We start from the raw sequence: 18,909 nt of genomic DNA on the forward strand, positions 1-18,909 counted from the left end.
TCGAGTTCTAAACCTTTCTTGCAGGTCAAGAAAACCACCAGAACTGGATCAAATAAGTAAACTGGATCTTCTCTGACTTCTAGGGAACAACACACACGTATTAATGCCTATATTTATTCCAATTCTGTTCACAACTTCATGCTTTTATCATATTAGAATACAAATATATAAAAATATTCCCAACCACTGTTTGCAGACATTAACAGGTCAACTAAGAAACATGACTTGTTTTTCTTCAAACTGCTGAAACAGAAAAAGGAGATCTTAGACACAAATAATGTAAATAAATATTTCTCTATATTGCCAGGTCTGTTAATAAAAAGGGGAAATGAAATTTAGAGCATCACTGAAAAGCTTTTCTACTAACAAGTCATTTTAATAAGGAGGCACCATATTCAGCATGGAGTGAGTAGACAGGAACTCGTGGTTCATGAACACATCTGGTTCACTGTCTCTGCTACTGAAAACCAAACAGGTGTATGAAAAAAAGTTTTGAAGCAGTGAAGAAACCACAAATGATCTAAATATTGGTAGATGGGGGAAGAAAAGAACAGAAGAGAGTCTCAAAGACATTCCAAGTCTGGTGTAGGCAGATTCCCTGAATTACATTCTAAAAATATTTCCCTTGCAGAACAGCCCTGACCAGATTCTCCTCAGAATAAGAGTTGCATTCACAGACAGAAAATACAATATTTGGAGACTCAAGAAACTTGCAGAAACTATGCAAATGTAATTTCAACCATGTTGACAATATTATTTCTATTTGACAATATTATTTCTATTTGACAATATTATTTCTATTTGACAATATTATTTCTATTTGACAATATTATTTCTATTTGAGCTGTGTGTGCTAAGACAACAAAAATATTCAAAACCGGTATAAGATGCAACCTTGTCTTTGCAAGGAAAATATTACCAATTTGACTGTTGCAGAACAATCCCTTCAACGGAATATGAAGAAATGCAATAAAACTCCAAATACAAGAAATGCAAAAGGCTTGCTTAAGTAACAGCCTGTAAACTGAAACATTTGCTTGGCCTCATCCCAAGACAGTTCCTCTGGTTTTCATCCCTCTCATGCTGACTGTCTGACTCACCAAGGCATTCACATTCTTCCATTCTAATCTTCAACTTTTTGATCTCAGGGGAATGGACAATTTACCAGATAAGGCGATGAGGATGGTGCCCACCTTGTGAACTCGTTTCCACAATTATCCCTACAGACTGTCTTTTGGCAAAGCTTTCACATGAAACCCTTTCATTAAGGTTTAATTTCATGGGTGCCACCAGAGATTGAACAGCCAAGTGAATAGGTAAGTTCTGCTTTGCACTTGGTATGTGTATATATATATATATATATGCATATATATATATGTGTGTGTGTGTATGTATTTTTTTTTCAACATCTACGTAACAGTGACCTTTTAGTCAGGAACAGCATTCAAAGCAAACTTGTGGACCTTGCTAAGGATGAAAGGCATTTATAGGAGTTTAAAGGAAAAAAAGGGTCAAGCCTATGGAAGAAGAGTGTACTGAGAATTACTAAAGAGACAAGCTGCACCAGACTCAGGAAATCCTTGATACGAAAATAGCTGGATATGGGCAAGGAGTCAGGTTAAGCCTCATATATATACATATAAACTTACCCTATTTCTATGCACATGTTTGCTTAGGGCTACAGTCAGAAGCAGGATACTGGGCAAGATGCACTCAAACAAGTTATCACTACTGTTAGGTAGGATGCAATTTTAAGAAAGGCTAGGTTCACAAAGAGCAAAACAGAGTTGCTTTGCCATCAAGAAACTTCCATCGATAGATTCTCACCACTACACATAAAAACATAACAAAAAATTGTTTCAGAAAGGAGGGGCTGAGCTGATGCTACCAGGACTCCAATAAGCTACAGAGGGTTTTGTGGTACAAGACATGGAAAACAGGGGAAAAAGGAAGAAAACGAGATTCTGAAAACATCATCTGATGCATTTTCGACAGCTCTCTACAGACAGCAATCCACCCTTCCTCAAACCACTGGCAGTGCACTTCACATGGTTTTATACAACATGAGCAATCCTACCTGCGAGGCTTCTCAGTGAGCTGAGCTGATTCAACAGCTCAGTGTGGGCAAAGTGGCCATCCTGCTCTCCCTGTTCCAGTTCATGCTCTCCCACTCCTCCTACACCATTTCCAGTCTTATCTGAAACTGTACTGATTTCAACTATCTAAAGTAATAGACAACAAAAGCAGCAAAACCATTAATATTTTCTGTTAGTTTAGTGAGATAAGTCAGTCCACCAATGAACAGCTCAGGGGTGATCAGCTGGGAAGCTCTGAGAAGGGGAATGGATACTGCCCCTTTCAGCATCATGAAGCTGTTAAACATCAGCACAGCCATTTCATGAAAATTCCCCCTAATTCACCTACTCCTGAACAGAGTTTTTGGCTAGACATGAAAAAAAAGACAAAAACCCCAAAGAAATAAACAAACCAAAATGAAAATCACACACACACAAACCCAACAAACAAACAAAAAACCCCCAGCAAAAAACAACTCATAAACCTTGAAATATGTTTTCAGTTAAACAGATTTTTAAGTATTTTTAGATCTTATTCAAACAAATCTATTTATATTTAAAAATACAACAATGCTGATCCAGTACCTCAGCTTACTACACAGTCTATTGAAATAACTTCAATTATATTAAAAATGTAGAAGCAATGTAGACATTGCTGGAAAAGTGTTAAGACAAGTCCAATAAATGACTAGCAGAAATTATTTGATAGGCATCTACCTATAATAAAGCTCACCTATAATAAAGCAACTGGGTGCAAGGGAATGAGAGGTACTGAATCCTGGGGGAAAAAGAGACCAGAAACACACACATCTGTTTGTTAACTGTAGATAACAACACTTCCTCTTTCTCACTAGAATGCTTTTTTTAAATGCAAAGCAACTTTTCCTCAAGTGTAGTTACCTAATTTAAGTTTGTGTTGTTTGAAGACAGTTTGAAGCCCAAAACAGAGCCAAACTTTAGCTTATTTCCCAGCAGCTCAGGTAGGTTCACCTCTTCTAGGTTTTCCTCAAGACCACACACACTGTAACAGGTCAGTTGTTGCAAAGCAGTTTCCAGGACCACTTGAAATCTGATCAACTGTACATTTTGCAAACAACATTTTGTTCAATGTTTTACATTCACTCAAACTTTTAAGAAATGTTTTACAGTTATTTTCAGGTTTCCCTAAAAGGAATCTATTTCTACCAAGTACTAATACCACACGCTTGCACAGCAAGTAGCAGATGTTCTAGATAAGCATCTCTATAAATTTATATTGAACTAACTTGTGCACCAGATCAGCGACATGAACATATCGTAGTTAACTGCTGCAAGACTTCCTTGCTGCACAAGTCAGTGGGATACGTAAGCTTTGAATTTTTAAAAATATGAACAAGCACACTAGCATACCATTGTGAGTCTTAGGCCTTAGAACAATGGGGTATTTTTACAAAGAATTTGAAATGCTCCACATGACATTGCCTTATAAAAGATAATGGCTTTATTTTACTTCCCGCTTTGCAGAACAAAAATTTCTGTGTTATTTACAAGCCGATAACATGAATGTTTGCTTGCATGTAGTATCTGAAAACTGTATTATAAAACATACGAGGAATTAAAAGCATTGAGACTTAAAAGCATTGAGACTTTTTACAGTGCACATGTAAGATGTACAGAAATGACAAGTGTTTAAAGAAACAGAGAAATTCCACTGGAGAATAAGAAATACAGTCCTCAGCAGTTTCATTTTTCAGCTGTGTTTTCAACTCAAATATTTCAAACAAAGAAACATGAAAGTGTGTAGAAATCAATTACAAAAGTGAAACTATCTTATCTGGTTTTACTGTTTGAGGAAAAATATTTCCAAATGCCTGTTCTGTGTGTCTTGGCAGTTGAAATTATCTGTTACTTAAACTTCAATTAATTTTATTTTTCAGTTGATTCAATTTCAGGCAACCTAGTCAGAGAAATTTACTTTAAATAAAAAAGGATGCTGTTGAACATCATAGTTTCCCTTCAAAATTCTGCATAAGGGTGACAGTCCTCTTGCATTTGTGTTTCTAAAATGCCTTCCACAACTAGGTGCTGACCCGAAACAAGAAATATGAGCATTATCACAATACAAATAAAGGCAGGACTAACTGCTGGATATAAAGACAGAAGTAAAGTAGTTAATGTTCTCAAGCTAGGGTTTGATAGAGAACTGAGAACCCTGCCTGTACACACACTAAGACAATAAAAAAATACAAATGAAAGAAGCAAGTTACATACTCATGATATATGTACCTACTAATTTTCTCCATTAAATGGTTACACATTGAAAGCTCTCTTTAAAGGCTACTGTGAACGAAAACTTAATGATACTCTGCAAACAAACTAGTTAAGAAGCAAAGATGTTCCAGCAACAAAGTCTGCAGTATCAAACACACCTACAAAAAGCTTCTAAAGTGCAACAAACATTAGAATGCATCAAACATTAGAATGCAACATCTCGAAATTTTTTCTTCATATACTAGTATTCATTTAAATTTATGCAGTACTATCCCCAGCTGAACCTCAAATGATGGCTCTTTGCTAGATTACATTGAATAACTGAGCCACAAACAGACCCAAGTACAGTACTGACAATTGTACAGCACAGTTCAACCAGCTAAATAGGCCACAATTTCTTCAATGTATGTAGAAACATGCAGTTTTTTGGTAAACATCAGCCCATGATTTCCAGTATGATTTGCTGATCAGCAAAAGATTCAACAAGGCTGTTGAACTGAAACTGAAGTGTCAAAATAGGTGGAAATTATAATTCCTTCATTCTCCTATGGGAAATTCACAGGATTGCTGAGATGCTCATGCCAACTCAAAAACCATGTGGATCAGAAAACATACCACATGAACCATTTCATTTTTGCCTAGCAAAAAAGTGTTTCTGTGGCTCTAGCAGCTGCTACAGGGAGCCAAAGCCTCAGACCCACAGCTGAGAGTCTCACCACATTTCCTCACTCCTGTTATCACGCACAACGCTGTCTGTGCCGCACACTGCTGTTAACTGATCGGCAGCTTCAGACAAGCCCAGGAGTTCCTGCCATCAAGAACATGTTCTCTGAGGTATCTTTCATATCAAGGGGCAAGAGAAAGAGGCAAACGTTGCTGGTTTGAGAAAAATCTGTTAGGGACGCAAACACCACCATTTCCCAACCTTTGCAAAATTAGTGAGCACAGGGGCCAACTTCAGTAACAACATGCTCACGCACTGGCTTGGACAACAGGAAGAAGTCCTACATCAGCTTTTAGAAACAGGGCATGGGAATTATTACTCACAGTGTTTTACAAGGTTTTTTCCACATTTGAAGAAAGTCAAAAGTAGTTTCTTAACTGCATGAAGTTTATCCTTCCCCTCCTCTCAAAAGGACTGAGCTATGCTTGCATTTTAAAAACTGGTCATACACATTAAAAAACCTACTGATGACAGAATCTCACTTTTATGGGGCACATATGTTGTTCAAACAATGCTGGGGAACAGTGTCATAAAAGGAACAACTTTGAAGTTCTTGATATACAGCTAGTCCAGCACATTTTTTGTAATAAACCATTTAAATTAATAAGCCACTTTTGTACTATTTCACCATCTTTCAAACTTTTGTAACAATGTTTGGAAAAACAAATACTATTCATTAAAGCGTCATAAGAATCATCAGCCATGCATACAACACTTGGTCACTCTAGAGTCCATGTATTAATATATTCATGACTTATAAAAGGTAGAGACTTACACAAGTCATTAACCTCCATTATTAACTGTTACAGCACCCAACAGCTTGCCCATGGTAACAGCGTGTAGCTGCCTATTCTACCTTGTATTACCATGGTCACACCCCTCTGTAACATGCCCATAATGTGTTTATAACTTGAAACACTTCATAAATGATTTATAAAGAAACCTTAAAATGAAAAATGCCCCTGCAACTCTTTTTTTTTTTTAACCATTTGGGCTCTAAAGACACAACACTTGAAAGCACAAAGCAAAGATGAAAACAAGATACATCTGCTTTTAAGATGACAGATGAAGGAAAATGACCTTTGTTGTTTTAAAAAATATATATTTCCAAGGTATTGACTACTCTCAGTTAAGCTAATAATGGAACTGTATGATCAAGAGTGTAATTTTATGAAGTTTTAAACGAAGGGCAGTTGGAAAAGCGGTAGTTTATGTATACTTAACAGAACTGCAAAGCGAACACAAGAACAGGTCTAAACTTTCAATCAGTATAATCACTCACCAATTTCAGCAGGTAGTTGCTTGATTTTGTTCTCTCGTATGCTAAGCATGGTGAGTTTTGACAAGTTTTTGATATCCTTTTCCACAGTAGTTATACGATTAAAGCGTAGGTAAAGGGTGGCGAGAGAGCCCAGCCTGTACACCACCGCCGGGATCTCCCTCAGTTTGTTGTGCCGCAGGTCAAGCATGCGCAGCTTCTTCAAGTTATCAAGAGAGTCAGGCAAACTGGTCAGCGAGTTCTCACTCAGGGCCAGTGTCACCAGGTTCACAAGACAGCCCACCTCTGCCGGTAGGCACTGCAGTTTGTTACTGTATAAATAAAGTTCTGTTAACTGCGTTAGCTCTTTGATAGCTGATGGAAGCATGTGTATAGACCTCTTGGACAAGTCCAAGCGCATAGAATTCTCTTCCCGGCATTTATTTAGCTCCTTGATCACCTCAGCATTGCTGGATTTTTTGCGAGTACCTGTGGCTGGATTAGGTCTTTTTATCGTATTGTCCACTGAAAAAGCTACCCCAGGCTGCGTGCTACTGGAGTCCTTCTTTCCGTCTTTGGCATCTTTCCCTTTGGTCTTAGGCTCCTTTTCTTTGCTCTCTTTCCCAAATCCTCCAGAGGCTTTAGCCTCCTTCTCCCTTTCTTTTGATGATGGGACTTTTGGATCCTTCTCTTTACAGTCCTTTTCTTTTCCTAGATTACTACTCATGGTGACTCAACGTTTAGCAAGCACCACATGAAATCTGTTTCCGAAGTCCACAAGAACAATTCACTGCTGAGGCAACAAGGATCCTTAAAACATGCAAGTGTTGAACCAAGGGAGGAGCTTCAAAGGTGTGGTACCCATTTGCTACATATTGGTTCTGAAGGCACTCTTTCCTTATCCTGATTTCAGGAGATTCAGCTGTAGAGATTAGGTCAAATGCTCCGTATTAGTACTTCTGGAACACAGAATGAAGAGAAGCCAAGGTTAGTGTAAATATAGAACTTAATTTTAAGCTAAATGTTGAATGTTTCTACATAAAGTATGTGCTCACAAACTTAGGTTAATGATTTGTCCTTCTGTTCAACAAATGTCAATGAAAAACCCAGGGCTAAACCAAATATACTACACATATTGCTCAAAAGACCCACTGTGGTAGAAAAACTCTACTAAATTAGTGTATATGAGGAAAGAAAAATTACAATTCTTACACATAATACTGCCTTCACTACTACATCTGAGTTCCTAGCATAACACTCTGGTCACAAACATGAATATTCTCTCTCCCCTCCATGCCCAATCAGTCCATAAAGATCTGCTACAATTTTAAGTGCCTGCCTTTCAGCACAAAAGAGTCTCAATTCTACCGACAGTGAAACCTAAGACACTATGGTAACACAAATACTTTGCCTGAAGATCTCTCTTCTAACGGTTCCGAACCACAGGTCTCTGCTTTTAACGTAGAGCAGAACATTGTCACCAGCTTCATGTGCTTTGAAGATTCAAAACCAAGGAATTTTAAAATAAACTTACCAAAAAGCCAACTGCAAGCCCAGAAAAAGTAATGTATTAGGCTTCAAGGTAAGACAAACTATGAAGGAGTTTCTCTTGAGAGTAGGATACATCATCTCTTTAGACAGTATTTTGAATCTTTCCCCCTTCAATGACTATAATGCAGCCTAATAAGTGAACAGAAGTCTGAAACCTATAAAGCGCCATTTACATTTTTACAAATCATCATGCATCGTGGGAAGTAGCTCTGTTTCATGTTTCAATTCAAAACACATGACATGGCCAAGAACTTCAAGTTTCTGAATAATCTGGAGAAGTTTTTCAATGTTTCTTTGTGGAAGAAAATAAACAGTCAATCAATGGCAACACTAATTTCATGTCTCCATGTTAGTCCACCTTTTAGCCTTGTTAAGCAGCATTGACTGATGAAGAAAGTTTATTTGTATCTCAGAAGAGCACTTTGTTTCCCCAGACACCTGAGCTACCTTAAAATACCCTTAAAACCTCTACAGGAGCTGTGTCGCTGTCCTGGCATTCCAGCTTCTGCACAAGTCCATAAAGCTTGTAATCAAAATCAGTTTAATAATATTTTGCATACTTAAGCCATCATCAAGTACTTTAAGTACAAATATTTTTTAGCAAAGCTCAGGTAACTATTTTCAGTTGGGGTCTCACTATGTATGCTTACCTTATATACACGGAGAACACCAAGGTGCATGCTTTGCTCCATATATATATATATATATATATATATATTCATTCACATTTTTAAGAAAAGGTCAAGAAAATCTAATTAAGGATGGTAAGACGGACAAGCCTCTTTTCCTCAGCTGCAAATCAAGCTGTTTAGTAATAAAGCTTGAAAGAGAACCTGCCTCAGGAGGTGTCTTCCAGTCCTGATTCATTACTGTTGCAGGATCACAAAGTGTGTGCTACAAACCCCATAATATTAAGAAAAAAAAAAACCAAGCAAACATTGCCTCCAGTTACTGTGTTCTGGACCACTTTGTTGTAAGGGACTATGGCCAAGTGTTAGCACCAGCAAGCAAAAGTAGTTTTTAACTTGGAAACTTTCTGCACTGTTGAATTTCCTAAAGCAGCATAAGTTGGTTCTTTACTGTATCCTTAAGATTTCCACACAGCTTTTACACCATCCATTAACTTGACCAATCCTCAAGATTACTAACCTCACTACACTATATTTTAAAACTTGTTCTCAGCACTGTATAATCCACACGCTTGTAAAACTCCAGTAATAGGAGATGTAATGACTCCAAATGCAAAAACGCAGCTGACTAAAGGGTGGGAGCCTGAAATGCCTGACAACATGTTTTCAGTATGAAAGGTAACACAAAGAATCCAGAACTAACACGGTTTCTAAATTCTTATAATACACAGAAACTCAGCCATGTAGCAGTGCCAGACAGCTACAGCTCCACATCAGCCTTAAAGTGCAAAATACTCAAAGGGCTGCTGCTCTCATGAGCTTTCAATTCAATCAAGGTTAGGACCCACCAAGAGATTTGTTTCATTTTTTATGTGCACAGCAGCTGAAGGAGGTTTTGAAAGAGCCTCAGAAAGGAAAGACGGCTGGAGATTAGTACTGCTGAAAGCAGCTCGGTAGTGCAAGTGTTCCAAATAATCTGCAAGCATTTCACTGCCTTTGTTAGCAATAACTTTAACCGTACCTAAAAAAATAGGGGAAGGGGCACTCCCTGTTTCAACATGCCAGATTAATATTTCGTTTTTTGGTAAGGAACAAAAACCTTTGGCTATACAAAAGAATAAAAACTGAAAGGTCACTAAAAAGCAATATCTGAAACATAAAAGAAAATCCAGAGCAATACAAAGGGTTATGACCAGAGACTTCAACATCACCCCACACTTAGCAGGAGGCAGTCAACTTGTAGGCAAGCCACAGGCACACATAGTTTTCTAACACACAGAAACCAGAGCCCAGCTTACAGTGCAGCAGGCCTTCAAAATACACTCCCTGTTCAGAGTGACAAAAAAATCTAACAGTTAAATGTACTGCAACTATGGCATCTTTATCTCTTTACTGAAGATTTTAATTTCTGCCTGAGACTGCAACATGTATTTTAAAATAGTTAGAGAAGATTTAAAATCATAGAATTGTTAAGGTTGGAAAAGACCTCAGAGATCATTGGGTCCAACCGTCAAACGAGGATAACTGTGCTGACCACATCCCCAGGAGCCATATGCCTTTTGAACACTTCCAGGCATGGAGATTCCACCACCCAGACAGCCTGTTCCAACATCTGATCACCCTTTCTCCTAATATCGAATCTAAATCTCCCCTGGTGTAACTTGAGGCTGTTTCCTCTCATCCTGTCACTTCTTACCTGGGACAAGAGCCTGACCCCCACCTCACTACACCCTCTTTTCAGGTAGTTGTAGAGAGTGATAAGGTCTCCACTGAGCCTTCTTTTCTCCAGGCTAAACACACCCAGCTCCCTCAGCCACTTGTCATAAGATCTGCTTTAGCCTCTTTCTTTCCAAAGAAAGCCATTATCTAATACCTAGATTGACTACAACTAGCACTTACAAGAAAAAAAATAAGCTTATGATGAAACCTTTACCAGACGAAACACAACAGCAGGGGAATTATATCAAAGAAAACACCTCAACTGGAACAGCCTCATATCTGTAGTCCCTGACAGCCCTAAAACACTGGTATCTCTCTGCCTTTTCTTCGGGTCACTCCCCAGGGACGAGATTCCCAACAGCAGAAGATCCCACCATAAAGCAGGTACCAGCCACATTTCACCCAGTTTCTCCATGAAGCAGTAAATTCCTCTGCCACAAGGTAACATTTATGCTGTGGTGATTCATTACGCTTGACATCCCTGCAACCCTTCTTCCCCTCTTTGTTTTAGTTCAGGTGGAAAAAGTCCCAAAGAGTACAAGAGCCAGGGCAGAACTGCAATCCACGACACAGCCCCTTCTCTTCCTACAAGCCCCTCAGTCATCAGCTCCCACAGCGAAAGATGTCAAAGCAAGAAGTCTTCCTGTCAAATGACACTGACTTACCCCCAAAATTGCCCAAATCTCTGAAACAACTGTTCTAGACTGTCCTGTAATAACAGTATGGTGTTCTTGTATCATAACAGAGGCAGCACAGAACCTAAACAACTATATGAAATTCATCTTATTTCTAGGATTTTATAACTTTTAATACTTGCCATTGAAACCTATCTATAAAAGTATTTTTAACATAGCTGCATGCAATATAAATGAGAATACATATTTGATGCTGTATGCTGCTCTCAGGTAGCAGGCCTAACCCTGTTACCTCAATCCTACCAACATGTATATAAATGAAGTGCCCAACTTCACATAAGCTGGTGCACAGAACTTCTCTTTCTATTGCAGATCATTCAAGCTCATGGGGTTACTCACATACATCAATTCAAGAACGTATGTAAACTTTCAGTGGCCATGAGTATAATTACATAGACTACAGAGGAAGCTAAATGTTTCAAAAGGTTATTCATATTTTTCAAGCCCTTTAGGTTAAAGGACAAGAGTCATCATCAATTCTAAACTACAGTCAAACAAACATTCATTGTATGTCAAAAGGAGAGCTTCTTTTAGAGATATTTTTAGCAAAAGGAAATTCAGTGAAATTAGTCAGTTCTGCCAACTACTTCCATTTTCCAATGCTGTTCAAACTGACTTCCTGTCAATATTAATTGACATAAAAACATTTAACTATTATTGTCTTGGAGAACTTGGAAAATGTAATAAGACTCTTGCTTGGCACAGTATATGAGGGAAAATAAAACTTTTAGAGAACTTAAGGAAAACAATCTCTTCTCTATTCCGAATGTTTTTTTTAAAGTAAAATATTTGTAAATAGCTATAAATAACCAACATCAGAGTTTTGATTCACTCCTCATGTCAAGTGAACATAAACCAGATGTATTTATTTTTTTGGGTCAACTGTAACTGATGAACTTTCAGAAACAGAAACAACTTCAGTCTAAACCGTATCACCTTCCATACTGCCTAGATAAGAGTAATGCACTAATCCTCTATATTTTAATGATTTCTTTTAATATGTACAAGTAATTGAAAAGAGATTTCAGTTATTCTCAGCAATACAACCTACAACATTTATACAATAAATGCTTTATTAAAACTGAGGTAATGTAGGAACAATCACATCTGCAATTTCTAGGAATACTAAACTAATCACTGCAATTTGGCAATATAAATGCTGATGTTTCCTGGTCACTATCTAACACAATATGAGGCTTGAGATAAAGGATTTCACCCAATTGCTATTCAAAAAATGTTGTAAAAGACCTAACTCTCTCCTACACACTACTGCAGAACAAATTCATTACCCCAGCTCCAATAAAGTAATCAACTGCCAATATTACCTCATAGCTTGGTAAAGACTTTCCTTCAACTATATATTTAATTTAGACTTCATACGAAGTCCATTGCCACATGAGGTACTCTCAGCAGTCCCTCAGTGCTCTGAGGATGTGTTAAAGTGTCTTGTGACTTGAAAGTATACGAAAGTTTCCTCTGAGTTCACAGAGGTGGTTGAAGAAGAAATCATTAATTGAAATAAAATATCTTCCCACAGTTGAAATATTTCCCTCTAAGTGATGAGGCTAACCAACAGTAGGCTTTTCTGCCAAAGGAAAATCATCATGGCACATCATCTTACAACAAGGTCACTTTACAGCTCCACCTAAACTCTTATTGGTTCCCATTTGGTGTTTCAGTAAACAAACCAGGCACTTGAAATCATCAACCTTTCTAATATTCTGAGCATGTGATATATAAGGCATCATTTTCACTCAAGCCTAATAGACTACACTCAAATGAAACAGAATTTTACTTCTGCAATGTAGCAGGAAACCTACAGGCCTGCATTATATCATGGAATAGGAATGATTTTTCTCTTTATTCTGTGTTTGTACTAAACTTAACTCAAAGGGCACACACCACAACTAGGGCTTTTCAACCTGAATAACAGAAGAGGATCGTTCCAAATATTAAACATGTCGAAGAAATATGGAATCAGCTCATACTTACTTGACCCTCTAGAGTAAGCAGACAATGATTCCACTACAAAATAAAAAAGAAAATGTTTCGAGATTGCAGTTCTGATCTAGGAAATTCTGATTAGTCAGCCCTAAGTGGCTTTGAACAACAAGGCAGAGTTCAAACACTATCTAGTAATTGCAACAACACCTGCTCACGAACAAACAACAAACAGAAAAAAAAAAATCTACCTTCTTACAAGTACTTACCCTTTACTTAGAATAGCATGGGATATATCAAAAACATTTTATATTCCACTACACCACACACATGAACACATCAATAAGCAGTGGATGAAATTTAAAGCTTAGCCCAAGAGGCTACAATTCTCAATTTCCATTCTCAATACCACATATGCAAAAAAAAAAAAAAAAAAAAAAAACTAAACCCAAAAACAACAAAACCATAGTCACGACTTTCATTTGGAAACCCAAACAGCTTAAGCCAACGAGTCACTTGCAAACAAAGCACATTCTCTCCTACAATTTGCTAGCTTCAAACATCTGACCTACAGAGTTTTCATCTGCATAAGTGCATTTCAGCTTCTGCCACTGCAGCCACCACAGACCAGCTGGGAGCAAACTGCTGAATCAGTCACCAGGCGGTTACATGGCTCCTCTGAACACAAAACCTCATTCAGAAGTAGGGAGACAGCACGGGAACCATCATAGATCCAAAACATCTCTTCATCTACCTCAACAAAAGTAGTGCTCCTAAAATATGTCAGCAGACACCTTTTTTGGGAAGAACCTCCATTATTTTGGAGTACAGGATGGTCAATGGCAGTAGCGTAATACTGTAATGATTCTTCCTGCCAGCTGCAATGTTTGGCTTGTTCAATAGAGAAGGCTAACCATTAAATTCATCTCAGTCCTGCAAGTAAACGCCCAGCAGATAGTAGCTAATAGACTCCCAGTGTAGCCTGATTTCAGTACACCTGGCTGTGGCCCCACTTTCCACCCTAATCCCCTCACACTGAGGGAGTAGCTTGTTGCCTCCCTGTACACACAACCCAAGCCTGTGGAGCTGGGTAAGTGAGGAGCCTGGACCCTGACAGCCCACTAAGCCCTTTAGGATATCTTCATCTGCCAAAGGACTGCAGTCAAGACCATGTCCTGACTGCCTGCTGCTTCCATGGCTGCAGAACAGTCTCGCATTCAAGCAAAACCTGGAGGTCAAGGGAATAACTGAACAAAAGTCAATCTAAAGGGGGAAACAACCAGACCGTTTCCAAAGGCTTCCCTATGCTTCACTTGTGGTGTCTTAAATCTGCAGACACATCTGTAACTGTAGGCACCTAATTACAAACCTATGTGCAATTAAACCTGAAGCTCCTGTAAATAAGAAAGAGATGCTTGGTGGTTGATCATTTTGTGCTTGCAGAACCAGGTATATCTGCCAGGACATCCCATCCCAGCTTCTGACACAGCCATGCCTTTCCACAGCACACAGGCAGGCACATGGGTGTTACTGCTGCTTTCAAAGCTTTGGAATCCATCTTTTCGCTCGCTGGTCGTCAGATTTGCTGCTCCCTGGAAGTACTTCTCTACACTAAGTGCCAGGTCACGTACCAAAGTCCAGAGCTATCAGGACAAAAAGGCTCCACGCTTGCAGACAGAAAGTCACCTACGCCTTGAAGTTCTCAGGAGGTAGAAATAATCTTTTGTGCCCTGCCTTTGAACTCACCTACCCAGTACAAAAATACACAGACTGTGATTCACTCTGTGCACTCCAACATTATTTTTATGAAGCATTTTCTCTTTCTCCTTTACAGGAAAAACCCCCACTAGTTTTTGGCCAAGTTATAAAGTACCATTTCATGTTTTTGTAGAAACAGACTCCAAGACCAAGTACAAAGAATTCTGCTAACTCCATGCAGCAGCTTATTTTAATATGTAAGAAGGTACTTTCTGCATGTGTGGCCCCCCAGCATGTACCTTCTGAGTTGCATGTCTCTGTTTCCATGGTAACTCGCTGTATCAGCAGGCTGTGTAATCCTGCATAATACATGAAATTTGAAAATTGTAACTTGCTGGATGAAACAAATTTCACGGGTTTAGCGCAGGTTCTAATATGCCTCAAGAAAAGTTACTCTAAGTGGACATATTCATCCAGTAAAACCCAGTTCTCATTTTTGTGACTATATAAATTCTGTATCTATCGTGCCATACAACCTTCCACGACAGCAAGTGCTCCCAACCCACCCAACACTCTCCTTTGAATAAAGATCACCCTGCTGTAGCAAAAACTTACTTTCCACTACAGCAAAACTTCACTATTACCGCTACACAGCATCCAGGCGCAACCATTCAGGTCCCTCAACAGTTCCTATTAACAAAGGAAGCAGCCTGCCATACACAGCTGTGGTATAAATTTGACACAAAATGGCACTGGTCCCACCAAAGGTGATGATACAAACTTCAAACCAGCATCAAATATTTTTCTTTCATTCACGATTTCCTCTGGGCAATAAAAACAACTTATCAAAACAAAACCTACCAAACAGGAGACAAAACAAGAATGATAGGCAGGAGAGAAAGTAAACACAAAGAGCAACAGCAGCGTAACATATCATCTACTAATTATCTATATTATCAACAAATTGAGTTATATTGATCCTACAGAAATTGGGACAAACCACACACTAACTTCCATCTCAGCTAAATAAAACATTGCTCCATTACTATCTAGCATGGCACCCCACCCTGGCTCCTACCAGCAAACACAGAATTATCTAGCAAAAAAGCAAAAGTCTTGTTTATTGTAGCATTTCTCCTTGTTTCTTTGTGTCTGAATCTGATGCAGTAAGTTTGTTCTTCTTCTTCAACAGCTTTTATGTAATAATTATGACCATTTCACAAAGTTCAGTGTTGGATGATTTTCAGTCCCTTGAATTTTCTGACCATAATTAGTGACTCTGTAGGTCACAAGATCCTTTTGCAGAGGTATACTATGCAAGGAAAAAAGCCTATCTAAAAATCAACTTTAAACATGCTTTTAAGGCAATTCTAAAGATGAAAAGGAGCGATGACTCTTTACTTTCTATGTTCTAGCAGAGAAAGCCACAACAGCTACACTATGGCAGCTCGGCACTGAACAATATCTGACCCCTGTTCAGGCTGGGTTTTTTTAGCTAAAATTTTTTGCAGTTCTTGATCTTCAGCTAAGATGAGAAAAGTTTGGACATATTTGTTTTATTGAACAACCAGTTTAAATATAACTAATGTATAGAAAAGGAAATATGCAATAACATTTATTTTCCAACTAATACTGTGAGTTTGGAAAATATACAAGTGTCTGGCAAAGTCCAAAAATATACATATTTACCCACAAGTTCCCAATTATACATCTCCTCATTTTTTAAAATTCATTAACATATTTTGCATCTGACCTGTTCTCAGAAAATGAATACCTCCTTGAACAGATCAGCATTCTTCATAGATAACCACCACAGTCAGCATCAAATTTGCTCCAATCTAAGTGTACATTTTTGCTTCATTACAAATAAATTAAATAAAATTTATTTGAGAACTGCAAAATGATCAACTAAAGTTGTTTTCTTTAATAAGGCATATTTTTCCAAAAGTTTACATTATACATTTAAATATTACAGGAAACCAAAACAATTTTATAATATTTAGAATGAAAAATCAAAAATATCTACACATCTTCCCCTATTACTGCTTAACCAATAATTTTTCCAGTAAGGTTTTTTTGTTTAGTTTTGTAATATGACCCTTCCAGATAAATGCATCTTACCTGGTGAAAGCAAACCGATTCAGGCCAAGTTAGAATAGACAGTGCACCAGTAAAAGAAACTGCTGTGTTTCAGATAATTGGATATAAGTTAAAATACTCTCATCTGTTTTTCGCAGCAATCATTTGCCTAAACATTATATGACAGTCCACTTCTGCCCTCCAAGCATTCTTATTCAGATGCAAGAACTACAAACTGCCAAAGAGAAATGGTGTTTTTCCTGTACTTTGTGTGTCCACTCCAGCTAGAGCCTCCTTTTTAACCCCTACATTTCTCAGGTTAATTGCATTCTGCCCACCCAGATTCTCCCTGCGTTTCAACTGGATTTTGCATTATTCCCTCCCTGTCCTTACCCTCTTGTCCTGCATTCCTGCACATGGTTGAATAGCTTCCACATTCCAATGGACAGACCACTGTCCTGCACCACTGCTTGAAACGATGCTGAACCACAGCTGGAGAAGCCAAAGCAACTGAGAAATACCTTGGGGAAGTTTGCAAATTAACGGCACCATAGAAATGTCGGCTCCTAACACACTCTGAGGAGGTGACGAAGAACAAAATTGCCCCAAGTGTCATTCAAAACTTTCAACTGTTTTTCCCCATTGAGCACAACAGAATTAAACCCAATGACATAAAGGAGTGTAATATTTAAACAAACAGATGCATTCTGTACACAGCTGTATACAGCCAGTGGACTGTGGCAAAGGCTTCTTGAATCACGTGAATCTTTACTGACTTCACTTCTCAAAGTTGACATTTACCAGCATCCACCTGCCAGCCCTTGAGATTTTTCAGGTTGTTTTGGGGTTGGAGAGAGGGGCCTTGAGGTGACATAAGAATAAAGGGAAAAGGTAAGATAATTTATTTGGTTGAGCTGGTTATAAGACTGACAGCTGGTAAAAGGACATTGCTTTGTTCATGTTGAAGGTAATTCTAACACCAATTTCATAACTAGCATTTTGATTTTAGAGTAGGGACTTCAAATCTGTTAAAATGTCTGGTGCCACAGTGAATTTCACCATGTATTCACTCCTGGCCACTTTGAAACTCTAATGAGAAAACTGCAAGGATTTCCTCCGGCAACAAAGTGCTGAGAATTTCATAAACCCCGAGCCTGCTTCACCTCCTCAACTCCTACATGCCAACAACTTCTGATACAAGACATTCCCACAGAGCAAGTCAAATACAGAGTGGCCAAACAGGCCTTTCCTTTCAGCTGAGACACCCTCCTACTGTCCTGCCCACCTTCCACTGGATCACAGCAGCCAGGCAGAGGAGAAAAGCTCCTGCCTGGAGCATAGGCAAGCTGAGAAACAGGCAGGAGCTAGAACAAGGACTGGAGGGGATGGTGGGCAAGAAGCAGCTGATAAGAAACTCTATATAAGAGACTATCCCAGATATAAAAATACTGAGAAAGTAATCAGTCAACAAGCACCACTCCTGCTCCTACACACCGCATGGAGAAGGGGTCTTAGAAACAGCAAAAGCATGTAATGATTGGAGATGTGTTAAACACATTCTGACAAGCATGGTCACCTAAAGCACTAGAAGCCACCTCATTCACACCTGTGTAATTTTCATTGCTTTATATTGCAAACTTAATTTAGAGTATTTTTATTTAGGTTTTTACATGTTTTTCCCCCCATTTAACATTGAATGCATTAGCATTACAAAAAAACCAAAATTTACAGCATTTGAATTTATTGCAAGTTCATCCACATTCTTACAGATTCCCAAGATGATCCCAGAAATTTCTTTCCCAGGATGGAAGATAAAACTGAAACAAACAAGGAAGAGAAAGCAAGCTCTGTTTACCTTCCCAGGAAGAACCGTGGAATGTCCAGATCTGCCATGAACACTCCTCATGCTCAGCCCTATCAAAGAGCCTGATGCACAGAATACCTCAAGCCCCAGCCTGACACCCAAAAGACTACAAGCAGCAATAAAGACAATTCTGTTCATAACTACAAGCCTAATTAAAAGATTATTTCACATATACTAACAGTTCTGAAAAATGCATGATAAATTGGGTCTCTTCACAGGAACAAGATGTTTTTCTTCAAAAGAAAAAAAAAAGAAAACCACTATGATCCCTTCCAAGCAGATTCTTCAAAATCTGTTCAGATGAGGCATCATTTTTTTCTAAAAAAACAAAAGGTCTCCAATGACATTTTTCCTACAAACAGTGAAAAACATGATTTCTGGTTGTCAAAAATCAACTCGGTGATATACTCTTTAGCACGCTTGAAA

The 18,909-nt window shown here is 38.4% G+C and overlaps 1 protein-coding gene across 3 annotated transcripts in view; it reads right to left on the reverse strand.

Moving 5' to 3' along the window:
* The window catches only part of SHOC2 (SHOC2 leucine rich repeat scaffold protein), a 65,261-nt gene that overhangs the window by 32,044 nt on the left and 14,308 nt on the right, over positions 1–18,909 (reverse strand). For all 3 annotated transcript variants that reach the window (XM_032694655.1, XM_032694656.1, XM_032694657.1), the window contains exon 2: positions 6,332–7,266. In XM_032694655.1, coding sequence (XP_032550546.1) covers positions 6,332–7,034 — 703 coding nt within the window. In that variant the 5' untranslated portion in view covers positions 7,035–7,266. The remainder of the gene's footprint in view (positions 1–6,331; positions 7,267–18,909) is intronic.

The sequence above is a fragment of the Chiroxiphia lanceolata genome, chromosome 8 (assembly GCF_009829145.1).
Source record: "Chiroxiphia lanceolata isolate bChiLan1 chromosome 8, bChiLan1.pri, whole genome shotgun sequence".
Taxonomy (NCBI): Eukaryota; Metazoa; Chordata; class Aves; order Passeriformes; family Pipridae; genus Chiroxiphia; species Chiroxiphia lanceolata.